This window comes from Podarcis vaucheri (assembly GCF_965113315.1).
Source record: "Podarcis vaucheri genome assembly, chromosome: 5".
Classification (NCBI taxonomy): Eukaryota; Metazoa; Chordata; class Lepidosauria; order Squamata; family Lacertidae; genus Podarcis; species Podarcis vaucheri.
In genome coordinates this window covers 88,192,712-88,208,708 of record NC_138763.1, presented here as the reverse complement: position 1 = coordinate 88,208,708, position 15,997 = coordinate 88,192,712, and the positions used below count along the sequence as shown (strand labels likewise).

The 15,997-nt window shown below is 42.2% G+C and overlaps 2 protein-coding genes across 2 annotated transcripts; both read right to left on the bottom strand.

Annotated features, from left to right (window-relative positions):
* Positions 1–455: 455 nt before the first annotated feature.
* Positions 456–7,684, bottom strand: LOC309532881 (dual specificity protein phosphatase 13A-like). Its single transcript, XM_082223664.1, has 3 exons — positions 6,180–7,684; positions 3,400–3,617; positions 456–1,370 (listed from the first exon to the last, which is right to left on the bottom strand). Exons 1-3 carry the CDS (start codon positions 6,338–6,340, stop codon positions 1,183–1,185), a joined length of 567 nt encoding a protein of 188 aa, XP_082079790.1. The 5' UTR covers positions 6,341–7,684; the 3' UTR covers positions 456–1,182.
* A 1,046-nt stretch (positions 7,685–8,730) lies between these two features.
* LOC309532878 (dual specificity protein phosphatase 13A-like) lies at positions 8,731–14,138 on the bottom strand. The gene is made up of 3 exons (XM_082223660.1): positions 13,715–14,138; positions 11,564–11,781; positions 8,731–9,716 (listed from the first exon to the last, which is right to left on the bottom strand). Exons 1-3 carry the CDS (start codon positions 13,873–13,875, stop codon positions 9,493–9,495), a joined length of 603 nt encoding a protein of 200 aa, XP_082079786.1. The 5' UTR covers positions 13,876–14,138; the 3' UTR covers positions 8,731–9,492.
* Between the last annotated feature and the right edge of the window lie 1,859 nt (positions 14,139–15,997).

The window sequence follows — 15,997 nt, the reverse complement described above, 5'->3', positions numbered from 1 at the left end:
AAGGAAAAATAGTTATTTTGAGTTGAATTATATTATTATGTACTCCTCTGACGATCGTTATGGAAGATCATAGAATCATAGATTTCAAAGGTTCCTGGAAAGTGATTGAAAGTGGTACCTTGGTTCTCAAACTGACTCAGTTACAGAAGTCCGTTCCAAAACCAAAGCGTTCCAAAACCAAGGCGTGCTTTTCCATAGAAAGTAATGCAAAATGGATTTATCTGTTCCAGACTTTTAAAAACAACTCCTAAAACAGCAATTTAACATGGATTTCACTACCTAGCGAGATCATTGATCCATACATAAAATGAAAGCAATAATCAATGTACTGTACTATAAAATAAATATGACAGTACTGTAGATGATAAAAATTAAAATTACATTTTCCCCCTTACCTGCACTGATGATAGTCATTGTTTGGATGGGTTTTTTTTTTATTCATTTCCGCAGTCACACAATCAGTCAGTAGCTGAACTGGGTTCCACACAGTCGCAAAAACAAATCAACCAAAAAAAGCCTCAAAAACAAAAACGCAAAATAAATAGCAAAAACAAAAGCCCAAACTTAATCCGTTCCGGAAGTCCGTTTGACTTCCAAAATGTTCGAAAACCAGCTTCTGATTGGTGCAGGTGCCCCGGAAACAATAGATGACAGTCGCATCGGACATTTGGCTTCCAAAAAATGTTTGAAAACCGGAACTCTTGCTTCAAGATTTTCGGCGTTTGAGAACCAAGGCATTTGAGTACCAAGGTGTTTGAGAACCAAGGCACCACTGTAGTTCAGTCCCATGCTAATGTAGGAAACCCATTGCTGCAGCATTCCTGATAAGTGGCAATCCGGCCTCTGCTTAAAAACCTCTAAAGAAGGGGAGTCCATTTCTTTCCAAGACAAGCTTCCCCACTATTGAACTGCATATTTGTAAGGAAGTCCTTCCTAATGGAGGAGAGGGGTTCATTGGTTTGCCGAGAGTTCGCTGTAGAGGTTGCTTTTGGTGGGTGTTGGGGGTTCGCCTTGCCTCTTGGGTGGACCCTGCTAACACCCCTCGAAATAGCCATTATTTCTAGTAGTGTGGCTACTATTAGAAAAATACTACAATGAACACATTTTAATGAAAACATTCCAGGACAGGGAGGCTTGAAAATAACTTGTGTTCCTGATCACCAGGGGTGCTTGCTTAGTGCTTTATTTGCTGAGCTGAAGGTCCAAATTTCTCAGTTGCTTCAGGAACCCTCGGTTGGGGAAAATCCACCGACGTTCTTTCACTGCCTGAATGGCTTTCAGCAATGAGAAGTGATGGTAGATCATGAGATATGCCAGCACCAACGAAGACGACCGGCTTATCCCCACTGCGCAGTGCACTAAGATTTTGCCTGAAAATGAAGTAAACCACATTTTTTTATCATCTTAAAAGATGACATTTTTAAAGTACAGAGAAGACAGAATGCAACCATTTCTGAAACAGGTACATTTAACTTTCTGCAGTTACATTAATACTGGATAAATTTAGTCCCCAATTCTGATATTATCTTCATTTATGCCTAAATGTGGGGCCCTATAGTACATCGTTTGTGTCAAGTTAATGGAAATCTTCTTGGGCTTACTTCACAGTTTAGCTGAAATCAATGTTTGGCAGAAATTAATGATTGCTCAGATTTTCAGTATATATGTGTGTGTGTGTAGTGATCTTTTTCTTTAAAAATGTTTAGGGGGACTCTCATTTTGACTCAAGAAAATCACAATTTTATAGTTCAAATTGGGAAAAATAAATACAGTAAATGGACAAAAGTACAAAGAACATGCATTACTCATGTTGAAATACTGCCTCTCAATGAGGCCAAACTTTTATCAGTAAAACACCACACATCCACATTCCACACTGCTTCACACATTAAATGCTCGCTTCCATCTGAGACTCAGTAAACACTGGGAAAGGAAATTTAGCCGCCATCGGGGGTAGCAACAGAACTGTCGATTCACCATGCTAGAGAAGCAACCACAATTTTTAAAATTTTAAGTTTCTCCTGTTAGATTCACAAAATATTTAGGGGTATGTTTACCCCTGCATCCCCCCAGAAAGAAGCACTGTATTTATGTATTTGTGTGTGCGCACGTTTAACAGTTTTCTTTGTTGGATTCTGATAAACTGCAGTTTCAAAATGTACTTAGGACAAGATTGAAAGAACAGTGAATCTAGTTGTTTTTGGCAACAGGGGTTCTTATATTGTTTTTTTTCTCAAGCAGTGATAAAAACTCACAGCTCTTTTGCCACCTGGGCATAAAAGAACAGTAAACGGTAAAGTTAAATGACCCCTGGACGGTTAAGTCCAATCAAAGGCAACTATGAGGTTGCAGCACTCATCTTGATTTCAGGTTGAGGGAGCTAACATTTGTCCACAGACAAATTTCCAGGTCATGTGGCCAGCAGGACTAAACCACTTCTGGCACAACAGGACACCATGATGTAAACCAGAGCACACAGAAACGCCGTTTACCTTCCTGCTGCAGTGGTACCTATTTATCTACTTGCACTGGTGTGCTTTCTAACTGCTAGATTGGCAGGAGCTGGGAAAGAGCAATGGGAGCTCACCCTGTTGCGCAGATTAGAACTGCTGACCTTCTGATTGGCGAGTCCAGGAGGCTCTGTGGTTTAGACCACAGTGCCACCCATGTCCAGAAAAAGAATAGTGACAAAGGACAGAAGATTTAAACATGGTTTCCAATGTGTCATGGCAAAGTGATGTCAAGGTGATAAGGAACTCCAGTGTTGATATATAATGTGACAGGAGGGTAGATAATGACACACAGGCATTGGAGACACCTGGAACCTCAATATGTTATAGCTATGTACAAATAATAAGGAAATGGGAACCAGATGAGCATACAGTGGTACCTTGGGTTAAGTACTTAATTCGTTCCAGAGGTCCGTACTTAACCTGAAACTGTTCTTAACCTGAAGCACCACTTTAGCTAATGGGGCCTCCTGCTGCTGCTGTGCCGCCGGAGCACAATTTCTGTTCTTATTCTGAAGCAAAGTTCTTAACCTGAAGCACTATTTCTGGGTTGACGGAGTCTGTAACCTGAAGCGTATGTAACCTGAAGCGTATGTAACCCGAGGTATCACTGTACATATGAGTAGAGAAATGGAAGCAGGAGGTAGGCAGAGAATTTAAGAAGCCAATAATCTCTGCCTGGAAACAAAGAGAAGGTCGGGGAAGAGGCACAGGGCAAAAGCTGCTCAGTGATCCCCACAGGGCGGCCATCAAGTAAACCCCAAATCAATGAGAGAGCTGAAAATCTTTCCCCAATCTCCAGCTCTCCAAAAGAAATGACAGTGAAGTGCCAAATTGCCAGCACAGCACACCATAGTATGAACATTTGTGGCACATGTTGCTTCCCTACCTCCTGGTGTGTTCAAGGCTTTGTGTATGAATTCTGCCGCGGGGTAAAAATATGGAGTCATATCAAAATCAGGAAGGTCAAAGGCTGGTACACCATAGTATTCGATTGTTGTGCCATAAAACTCGTGGGATCCTTGGCAAAATATTTTGCCGTGTGCAGCATTTAAAACATGGCTGATGCCCATTTTCCACAAACCAAATCTGTTGTGGGCCATAACACTGGAGAGAGAAAAATGAAACAGAAAGTGAGAGGGAGACTTAACAGGTAGGAGAAGAATCCTGTTTTGCTTTCAGGCTTCTCCCTCTGATTTGTGGCTCAGATCCACTTATGGTATGGAGAAAATCTCCCACGTTAAGGAACAGAAAATTCAATTATGATGTAATGAATGAACATTCTGGAATAAGCCAGTGGTCTATCTGGTCCAACATGCTGTTCTCACTGTTAAGTTGTGGGTGAACATATCAGACGACACAGCGATTCTTCAAACAGCTCTTGTTTATTCAGAGGCCAGAACAGAACTGAACTGAAGAGCTCAGTCAGCCTGCTTATATAGAGCTCCAGTACAACGTTACTGTAGCAACTTTCTAAAACTATCCAATCACTGAACGTCACTTTCGATCCTTCATTTGCATACAAACTATCCAATCACTGAACGTCACTTTCAATCCTTCATTTGCATAACTATCTACAGTATCCCTCTGCTGGCCCGGGGTGAGAACTTCAGTACATAACACTCACATTGGCCACTTAGATGTCTCTGGGAAGCATGAAGCAGGATCTGAGCTCAACTTCATTCTCCCCTCTGTGGTTTCCAGCAACTGGTATTCAGAATTATACTGTCTCAGACAGGGATGGCAGAACAGAGCCATTAGGGTTAGCAGCCATTGATAGCCTTGTCCTTTGCTCAATTTTCTTTTAAAGCCATCCAAGGGTGTGGCTATCACTCTATTTGTGGGAGCAGATCCCATAATAATGTTTTATTATGTGAAGAAGTACTTTGTCCTGAATCTTCCATCATTGGATGTCCCTGAATTTTAGGGTTAGGCACTAAATCTGTTAAGCGCATCAATGGACTTGGGAGCCAGTGTGGTCTAGTGGTTAGGGGGTCATGCTAGGACTTGGGGGTTCAAATCCCCACTTAGCCATGTAGCCCACTGGGTGACTTTGGCCATTCGCCAATTCTCAACCTTAACCTGCCCCAATGGGTTATTGGGAGGATAAAATGGGGAGTGGGAAGAATCTTGAGCCTGTTGGAAAGAGAAGCAGGGTATAAATGTGATATTTAAATAAGACCCTAGTACACAATCCCCTGAGCCACTTTCCCTTGAGACGGTAGCCCAAATAATCCTCAGGGTACCACTGCCCTCGCCACCAAGGGCCTCCTATTCCTCAAAACCCGATCATAACAACAGACAATGGACCCAACAGAAAATAGAAGCGAGATGGCGGCATGCTAGATTCCAGGCTGCAGGACAGTCCCTTTAAATTGCTATGGTCCTTGAGAAGCAAGTAGATCCAGGAGGAGGTAGGCAGGTCCATGCCTACTAAAAAAAAAGACCAAGGAATCTGTTGGAATACCTGGTTTGCTCCCAGTGATCTCTCCATGTCTTTTGCCCTTGTTTGCCAGTTCATGGTTCCTGACCTTTGACAGAAACACTGCCATCCCTGCCTGGATACCATCAGCCTGAGAATGCTTGCTGGGCTTGCTTACTCCCAAAATGTCTGTGGGCTCAGCCTCGCCAGAACTGGACAGATCTATAAAGACATGGCTTTACGCTGGAGTTAAAGGTAAAGGTAAAGGGACCCCTGACCATTAGGTCCAGTTGTGACCAACACATCTCGCTTTATTGGCCGAGGGAGCCGGCGTACAGCTTCCGGGTCATGTGGCCAGCATGACTAAGCCGCTTCTGGCGAACCAGAGCAGCGCACGGAAACGCCGTTTACCTTCCTGCCGGAGTGGTACCTATTTATCTACTTGCACTTTGATGTGCTTTTGAACTGCTAGGTTGGCAGGAGCTCACCCATTGCAGGGATTCGAACCGCCGACCTTCTGATCGGCAAGTCCTAGGCTCTGTCGTTTAACCCACAGCGCCACCAGAGCGAGGCAATTGAAATGACCCAAAGAGCCAGGGAAAGGCAATGAGAAGCTACAAGGGAGGACTAGGTCTCTGAAGCAGTGCTTTTTTTCTAAAAAAAATAATGTTTAGGGGTACTCTCATTTTCCTACTCATATTGAAATACTGCCCCTCAATGAGGCCAAACTTAGATTCATAAAATATTTAGGAGTATGCGTCCCCCTGCATCCCCCCCACAAAAAAGCACTGCTCTAAAGGGTACAGAAGCCATACTGACTGAACTCTTTTGCCTCTTTAGCCTTCAGCCATGTCTCTTCGCAACTTGTGGGGGCTAGAAATGGCTTTTTGGAAGAAAAAGTAAGATGATATACTCAAGAATCCAACATTTTGTTCCAGATTCTGTGTGGCATTCTGAACGCACAAAATAAAAAAGATAACCTGTTTCGGGCTCCTTAACAATTAATTGCAAGACTGTATTGCAAAAATCAGATAACATGTTAAGGTGCAATTTCCTCCAGTCATGTGTCAGAATGCCCCATTGCTTTAAATGAGGTACAGTCATGCATAACAAGGTACTGGACTCAACCAGATCACAGAATGACGCATTCCTTGGAAGGAGCATTGACTTGGCTGCAGTAGTTGCGTTGGAGGAGCTCTTAAGCACTGCCCAAAAAATGCTGAGCTGTTCCACGGACGTATACTTACAGATCTCCCAAGAAAAGGTTAGGCCATACTTCATCGGCATGGTTACAGGAAGGCCTCCCAGTATTCAGGAGCTGTTCTAGATCTTTAAGAGTGGGGGTCTCAGCTGTGGATGTTCCAGAACAGTCAGGGTCTTTGGAGAGGGAGATACACTCTTCAGCCATCCTTATTAAAGTAGCAACTGTCCCCTCTGAAACCTGAGAAAGTGGTCCAGGCTTGCTGGTTTAATGCGCTCTTTTAGCCTGTGTGCTTGTCATTTTGAATTTATTGGACAGGTGCTGGGCCACAGCAAAGCATCCAACGTGTTAAATCAAAGCTTGGAAAGGAGGTGCCATTTTTGCACACCCTGAAGGCAAACAGTCGTTCAGCAACGGCCACTGTCACACACACAGGAGCATGATTTCTGCCAGAGATGATATCTCCAGTCTTGGGAAACAAAAGACGAGCTGGTTGAAGCTCAGTGACACAATGGGCAATAGATACAGGACACAATATAGATTTTAACCTCTGGGGAAAATTCTGGGAAAGCAACTTTTAATTTTACAGCATGTTATTCTTTGGAGGAGAACTACTTGAAAATGATTTACAGATGGTCCTTGCCTCCGAGTAGGTTTGCTTAGATGTATAAGACTGAATCAGATAAGTGCTGGAGATGCAAAGAAGTGGAGGGAACGTTCTTTCATATGTGGTGGACTTACAAAAGGGTAAAAGAATATTGGGAAATGATCCATAATGAATTGGGGGGAAATGTTCAGAAGTACCTTCCCAAAAAACCAGAGTCCATTTTGCTGGGGATAATTCAGGCTGAAATTCCCAGTTGTCAAAAAAGGTTATTTATGTATGCTGATACTACGGCCCGTGTTTTGTTAGCCCCAAAATGGAAAACGAGCGAGGTCCCAACCAAAGAAGAATGGCAACTTAAGTTGACAGAATATGCGCAGCTTGCAGACTTAACATATAGAATAAGAGAACAAGAAGAACATACATTTAAAGAAGATTGGAAAACGTTCATTGAATATATGGGGAATAATTGCATTAAGCTGAAAACGCTGGCAGCACTGAGATAAATTCAACAGTGTAAATAAGTTTTGATGGATGCAATAATGGAATACTGATTGGTATATTTTTTGTAAAATACAGTGGTACCTCGGGTTAAGAACTTAATTCGTTCTGGGGGTCCGTTCTTAACCTGAAACTGTTCTTAACCTGAGGTACCACTTTAGCTAACGGGGCCTCCCGCTGCCGCCACGCGATTTCTCTTCTCATCCTGAAGCAAAGTTCTTAACTCAAGGTAGTATTTCTGGGTTAGTGGAGTCTGTAACCTGAAGCGTCTGTAACCCAAGGTACCACTGTATGCAGGGATTTGTGATATGTAAAATGAACCATGGAAAGAGAAGAAGGGAAGTCATTGATATCTTAAGGATGTAAAATGAGCATTTTAAATTGTAAAACAGAAAATTTAAATATATATATATATGAATGAGATGATATCTCCAGTCTCATGCATTCTCTTGCACAGGAACTCTAACTGCCTTTCAATCAAGCACTCTTCATTCAGACATTATTGCCATGGATTGGACAGGCATTTTTTTGAGGTTTTTTTTTCTCTGGACCCTTGGCTGCCAAGCTCAGCAACACAAAGATCGTGGATTAGGAAGAACGCCCAAGGTGCAATGAGTTTTATATGTCTTATGCACAAAGACAAACCTGTTGATCACAAAAAGTAAAGTCTGATTCCAGATTGTAGAGCTAAGTCTTGACATATGGACCAGGAGATTCTGAAAGACATGGTAATGGCAAGGCAGAACAGTAAGTGGATTATGATGCTTCCGAAGATCACTTCTTCTCCTAGCCGGCTTACGGATTTTGAGCAACACAAGCAGCAAAACTGTTATTTATTAAGGGTTCTACACTCCTGCTGTGCTTGCCGATATTATATTGCTCATCAGTGAATCCACCTGAGCCGACAATTTAAAACGCTGATGCACTATTTCATATTTTAGAGCAGGTTGGGGGAATTTGATTTCAGAAGAGAGCAAGATTTCAACAAGGTCCGAATGTGTGGCTGACACTTGGAAACATTCAAGGTTAAATTGCAGAAAAGCAAAATGTTTTAACAGCATTTGCTGTGTTTTTTTTTTTAAAAAAACAACAAAATAGTACACCAACACTTTCAATACAAATGTCTCCCTCAGATACTGTACAGTGGTGCCCTGCAAGACGAATGCCTCGCAAGACGGAAAACCCGCTAGACGAAAGGGTTTTCCGTTTTTGAGCCGCTTCGCAAGACGATTTTCCCTATGGGCTTGCTTCGCCAGACGAAAACATCTTGCGAGTGTTCCAATTTTTTCCCGCCCCCCTTTTTCTAAGCCGCTAAGCCGCTAATAGCCTTTTAGCCGCTAAGCCGCTAAGCATTTAATAGCCGCTAATGCGCTAAACCGCTAATAGCGCTAATCCGCTAAGCCGCTAATAGGGTTGCTTCGCAAGACGAAAAAACCGCTAGACGAAGAGACTCGCGGAACGGATTATTTTCGTCTTGCGAGGCACCACTGTACATTTCTTTATTTTTAAACCGATGATTTTGTGGCTTCAGCACAATGGCTGATCAAGTTGTAGAACCAAGGATTTAATGTCACATACTCTGAAATAAAAGGGGTAATAACCCATTCCCATGCTGCCTAAATATGAGACAGGTCTATCAATAACTAAGCCACGATAGCTTAGTGGAATCCCCACAGATAAAGTTTACTTCTGAAGACTAGTTGCTGGATACCGCAAGTGGGAGAAGGCTGTTTACTTCAGGGCCCAGTTCTGTACTTCCCAGAAGCATTAGGCTGACCACTGTTCAAAACAGGATGCTGACTTAGAACCACTGATAGGTGCATTTGAAGGTAAGCTCCCAGCGCCAGTCAGCTGATTGGACTACTGCAATGTGCTCTACGTGGGGCTACCTTTGAAGGTGACCCAGAAACTACAATTAATCCAGAATGCAACAGGTTGACTGGTAACTGGGAGTGGATGCCGTGACCATCTAATACCAGTCCTGAAAGACCTACGTTGACTCCCAGCAACCCCATAGTCACCTTTGACTGGACATAACCGTCCAAAGGTCCTTTACCCCCCCTCTCTGTCTCTGCGTATTTTTATTTCAGCATACCATAGAAAATCTGATAATTAAAAAGAAAGAAAGAACGAAGCCGAAAGGAGAGAGCACAGACTGATATTTCGATGGTGATAGAAAAAGACAACGACGAACACACTTTTATGAAAACATTCCATGACATTAAGGCTTGAAAATGACCTGCTTTCCTGATCATCAGGCATTTGTTTCCTTGCTTTCTTGCTTAGTGCTTTTTTTGTTTAGCTGAATGTCCAAATTTCTCAGTTGCTTCAGGAACCCTTGATTGGGGAAAATCCACCGATGTTCTTTCACTGCCTGAATGGCTTTAACCAAAGAGAAGCGATGGTAAATCATGAGGTACGCCAGGACCAACGAAGATGACCGGCTTATCCCCACTGCGCAGTGCACGAAGATTTTAGCTGCAAATGAAGAAAACTTGTTGTTTTTTAAAGCATCTTTAAGAGAATTCAAATGTTTCCTAAACAAGTACTTTTAACAATTGTTGCATCTAATCCCAGCAGCTACGGTAATACTGTATAAATTTATTCTCCAATCAGGGAGCTTATTCTCATTTATACCTAAATTGTGGGGCTCTACACAGCTTGTATGAAGTTTTGGTTAATTGATATCTTCTTGGGCTTAATCCACACTCGCAAAACAAACACACAAGGTAAAACACAGGTGAATTCCTTCAAAATATGGTTTCGTTTGGTGGTGTCTATAAACAGGCAAAACCTCTTTCTTTTCTCTCTCTTTTATTGCACAATGTAAACTGTGTTTTATACCCCATTTATAATTTTATAATTGTACCCATTTCATTCGCTCCCTGATTTGTTATGTTTCTTTTGACTTTATTATCAAAAGCTCCTTGTGTCGAATTTTTATTAGACTGTTTGTTCGTTTCCTCTGTGTGTATTGTTTGTTTTTCTTGTTCAATTTTTTTAATTAAAAAAACCCCAAACTGGCATGGGGTAAAGGTTCCAATCATTACCCCACTTTCCTGGGCATAACCAGCATTGAATTCACTTACTTACTACTGGGTAAAATTGGTTAGGATTGGAGCCCAGACTGCCTCCTCCCAGCACTGTAGCCATAATCTCATTTGGGAGTCCTCTGAGCTGGGAGAATCAATTGGATAGTACTGTTGCAATTGATGAAATGACGAAACAGGAGAGGGATGCTATCTGTTGTAGCTGAGTAAGAACGGCCAAAGTCAGGCACAAATACATTGAGTTTGAATCCTGACAAGACAGAAGTACTCTTCTGGGGAGACGGGGCAGGTGGGTGTGGGGGACTCCCTGGTCTTGAATGGGGTAACTGTGTCCCTGAAGGACCAGGTGCACAGCTTGGGAGTCATTTTGGACTCACGGCTGTCCATGGAGGTGCAGGTCAATTCTGTGTCCAGGGCAGCTGTCTACCAGCTCCATCTGGTCGCAAACTGAGACCCTACCTGCCCGCAGACTGTCTCTCTAGAGTGGTGCATACTCTGGTTATTTCCCGCTTGGACTACTGCAATGTGCTCTACGTGGGACTACCTTTGAAGGTGACCCGGAAACTGCAATTAATCCAGAATGCAGCAGCTAGACTGGTGACTGGGAGTGGCCACTGAGACCATGTAAAATTGGTCCTGAAAGACCTACATTGGCTCCCAGTACGTTTCCGAGCACAATTCAAAGTGTTGGTGCTGATCTAAATGGCCTCGGCCCAGTTTACCTGAAGGAGCCTCTCCACCCCCATCATTCAACCCGGACACTGAGGTCCAGCGCCGAGGGCCTTCTGGCGGTTCCCTCACCGCGAGAAGTGAGGTTACAGGGAACCAGGCAGAGGGCCTTCTTGGTAGGGGTGCCTGCCCTGTGGAATGCCCTCCCATCAGATGTCAAGGAAATAAACAACTATCTGACTTTTGGAAGACATCTGAAGGCAGCCCTCTTTAGGGAAGTTTTTACTGTCTGATGTTTTCTTGTATTTTTAATATTTTGTTGGAAGCCACCCAGAGTGGCTGGGGAAACCCAGCCAGATGGGCAGGGTATAAATGTTGTTGTTGTTGTTGTTGTTGTTGTTGTTGTTGTTGTTATTGCATTGTATTTATTGCCCTGTATCTGCTATTTAAGTCCATGAGACTATAAAGTACAAACCCAACAGCAACACCAGAGCTGCCAATCCTCCCCTAACTTCCAGCTCTCCAGAAAGAAATAGCAGTGAAGTACCAAATTGCCAACACAACACAACATAATATTAACATTTGTGACGAATGTTGCTTCTCTACCTCCTGGTGTGGTCAAGGCTTTGTGTATAAATTCTGCCGCGGGGTAAAAATATGGAGTCATATCAAAATCAGGAAGGTCATCAGCCGGTACACCATAGTATTCAATCGTTGTGCCGTAAAAATCATGGGGTTCGTGGCAAAATATTTTGCCATGTGCAGCATTTAAAACATGGCTAATGCCCATTTTCCATAAACCAAATCTGCTGTGCGCCGTAACACTGAAGAAAAGACAAAACAGAAAGTGAGAGGCAGACAGATACAAGAAGAGTCCTGTTTTCCTTTCAGGTTTTCCCCTCTAACTTGTGGTCTGGGTCCTCTCACATTCCAAGAAGAAAATAGCCCACATTAAGGAACAAAGATTTCAGTAAGATTTAATGAATGAATGAACTTTATTACGGTCACAGACCAGGATTTAAAACAAACAAACAAACAGGATTTTTTTTTTAACTGTTAAGTGTTGGAGCAAATAAGGACAAAGGAACAAGCATAGGATAAAACATCTGAATAAAATACAAGATTAAACATGGATAATGGATGGATAAAAACTGATAATTAAAACAGATAAAAACAAATAAAAACATGCAGTTAAAACAACTGTAAGAGCATAAGAACTAAAAGACTCACGGTTAAAACAACTATAAGAGGCTGCAGAGTAGAAGCCTCTGAAATAGAGGACACACAGCATTAGAAACTGATGTGCAAATATGGTTAAAACAGACTATTAAAGCAATGTACAAAAATAAATTTAGAAACAATGTGCAACAATAAACTATCCCAGGGAGTTGACTCAGAGTCACCCATGGAACTGAGTTTGGGGATTTTCATGCCGGACTATTTTGAGTTGGGCAATGGTCTACGCCTACAGATTTAACGAATGAATATTCAGAACATATTCTAGTCCAACATGCTGTTCTCACAATGGCCTCTTAGATGTCTATGGGAAGCATGAAGCAGGATCTGAGCTCAACTTCATTCCCCCCTCCTGTGGTTTCCAGCAATTGTTATTCAGAATCATACTGTCTCAGATTGATGGCACAACACAGTAGCCATTGATAGCTTTCTCCTCCATGAATTTGTCTGATCATCTTCTAAAGCCATTCAAGTTGGATGCCGTCACTGCCTCTATTAGCGCAGATTCCAAAATTTAACTTTGTACTGTGTGGCAAAGGGCTTTCTTTTGCTTGTCCTCAATATTTGAACATTCAGCTTTGTTGGAAACCCCCATGTTGTGGTGTTAGGAACTGCGTCTTTTTTTTTCAGATTAAAATACAACATAAAAACAAGATTCCAAGGAATCTCTTGGACTTCCGTCCTCTGCTTTGTGGGTCCTGTTATTAATCATTTCCTCCTGCATCTTTTATGATAGTCCAATTTTTTTTACCTCTCCATTGTGTTCAAAATTCACCATTAAACTACAAGTGATATTCCAATCCTACGTTAGGCACTGAATCATGGTACATCCATGGACTTGGAAGCAACTGTGGTGTCAGGTTTAGGGTTCCGGTAGCCTCACTGGAAATGTGACAGATAATTTGTTACTGGGAATGAATAAACAAGTCTAGATGTGTGTTTACACTGGAATCAGAGCTAGACAATTAAAGCAACCGAAACAGTCATGCAAAGGTAATGAGAAGTCACAAGGGAGGACTAGGTCACTCTGAAGGGGACGGAAGCCACACTGACTGAACTCTTTCGCCTTTTTCATATACCAACTGCATGGCCTTCAGCCATGTGTCACCGCAACTGTGAGGGCTAGAAATTGCTTTTTTTTTTTTTTTTAAAAAAGGAATAGGTGGTGGGAAGAAAGGTGATGCACTGAAGAATCCAACATTTTGTTCCAGATTCTGTGTGGCATTCTGAATGCACATGAAATAAAATACATAAATTGCTTACGGCTGCGTAACAATTAATTGCAAGACTGTCTTCTCAAAGAAGCCAGGATGATGTGCAATCCTACCACCGGTTATGTGTCAGAATGCCCCACTGGTTTAAATGAGGTATAGTCATGCATAACAAGGTACTGGACCCAACCAGATCACAGAACGACACATTCCTTGGAAGGGGCATTGACTTGGCTGCAGTAGTTACGTTGGCGGAGCTCTTAAGCACTGCCAAAAAAAATGCCTAGTTGGTCCACAGAGATATACTTACTGGTCTCCTAAGAAAAGGTTAGGCCATACTTCATCAACATGGTTACAGGAAGGCCTCCCAGTATTCAGGAGCTGTTCTAGATCTTTAAGAGTGGGGGTCTCTGCTGTGGATGTTCCAGAATACTCAGGGTCTTTGGAGAGGGAGACATACTCTTCAGCCATCCTTATTAAAGTAGCAACTGTTCCCTCTGAAACCTGAGAAAGTGGTCCAGGCTTGCTTGTTTAATGCGCTCTCTCAGGCTGCGTGCTTGTCATTTTGAATTTATTGGACAGGTGCTGGGCCGCAGCAAAGCATCCAACGTGTTAAATCAAAGCTTGGAAAGGAGGTGCCATTTTTGCACACCCTGAAGGCAAACAGGCATTCAGCAATGGTCATTGTAGCTGAAAGGCAAAGTCTGCTGAACAGAAGAGAAAATACACAGGAGCATGATTTCTGGCAGAGATGATCTCTCCAGTCTCATGCGTTCTCTTGCCAGTGTGGTGTAGTGGTTAAGAGTAGTAGTTTTGTAATCTGGTGAACCGGGTTCGCTTCCCCGCTCCTCCACATGCAGCTGCTGGGTGACCTTGGGCTAGTCACTCTTCTCTGAAGTCTCTCAGCCCCACTCACCTCACAGAGTGCTTGTTGTGAGGGAGGAAGGGAAAGGAGAATGTTAGTCGCTTTGAGACTCCTTTGGGTAGTCATAAAGCGGGATATCAAATCCAAACTCTTCTTCTTCTTGCACAGGAGATATTAATTCCCTCTCAATCAAGCACTCTTCATTCAGACATTATTGCCATGGATTGGACAGGCATTTTTATTTTTATTTTTGGTTTTTTTCTCTGGACCCCTGGCTGCCAAGTTGAGCAACATCTGTTGCAAGCCTTAGGTGAGCTTTACAGAGGATAAGATGGAGCTTTTTCTTTTTCTTTTTGCAAAGGGCAATATTCAGAAGAAGAAGAAGAAGAGGAGGAGGAGGAGGAAGGAATATTCAGAACCTCCTAAGAAGAGCTTGCTGGAATAAGCCAGGGGCCCATCTAGTCCAACACCCTGTCCTGAGAATGTTATTTTTTTATAATAATTGTTATTAGTTTTCAGTTATATTCCAATAATAGCCTCGTTATAACAATACCAACTTATAATAACATTACTAAAACCAATCATTCAAATACTAAATTATATCATTTAGGTGGCCACCCACGTGCGAGAATTGATGACTGATTTTATTTTCTGCGTTCCAAAATCTTACTAATTTCCATTACATTCTGGTCATCATCATAATACCTTTAAACAACAACTGCAATATTAATAACTTCCATTCATGCTTGACACATTAAATGATTTATAGAACTACAAGTGAGGCATTCAAACTATATCCTCGTTCTTCCTGTGTGGGGCAATTAATTCTGTCCGAGGTGTTTCTTCCTGTCCTTGTGAAATGTCATCTCTACCTTTTTCTGGTTGTTGCTGTTCTCCATCATGCCTTGGGTATCCCGTGCTGAGATTTATTACTAAGATCTTCAGAAATATGCATTGCGTCACATGAATTATGACAGCTAGGAAGTGGAAGGAGCAAGCAGAATATAAAATGGAAGAATGGGATGGAGAGGTGCAGGATATACAGTAGCTATTAATGATAAATTAACACGTGCCATTAAGGTAAGCTGGGGAATATGCAGGAGAAATGATTTTGAGGAGATCTGGAAGGTGTTTGTAGAATTTGTACTGTTAAAACGGAAAGGGGGTAAAACCATCGCAAGAGATGTTGAAATTTTGGGAGGCTGGATAGTTACAACGGAATGGTCTCCGTGGTGGGGTACACATTTTTATTCTCAATTATTTGTGATTATTACTTTGTCAAAATAAAATAATAATAATAAAAAGAAAACAAATTTAAAAAGGGGCAAGCGGAATATAAAATGGAAAAATTCTATAAAGAGGTGTGGGATATAGCTATTAATGATAAACTGACATGTGCCATTAAGGTAAGACGGGGAATATGCATGAGAAATGATATGCAGGAGATACGGAGGGCGTTTGTCGAATGTGTACTGTTAAAACGGAAAGGGGGTCAAACCATCGCAAGAGGTCTTGATATTTTGGGAGCTTGGATAGTTACAATGGAATGGTCCCATTTTTATTCTTATGTATTTATAATTATTACTTTGTCAATAAGGAAAACAAATATCAAAATAGATGCATTACACCAGACTGCTGATTATTTGCTTTAAGCCAAGCATATGTACTATTTACAGGCTGCACGCGAATCCTCCGCGCGCAGGCGAGGCGGGAGGGTGACGTGGGCGT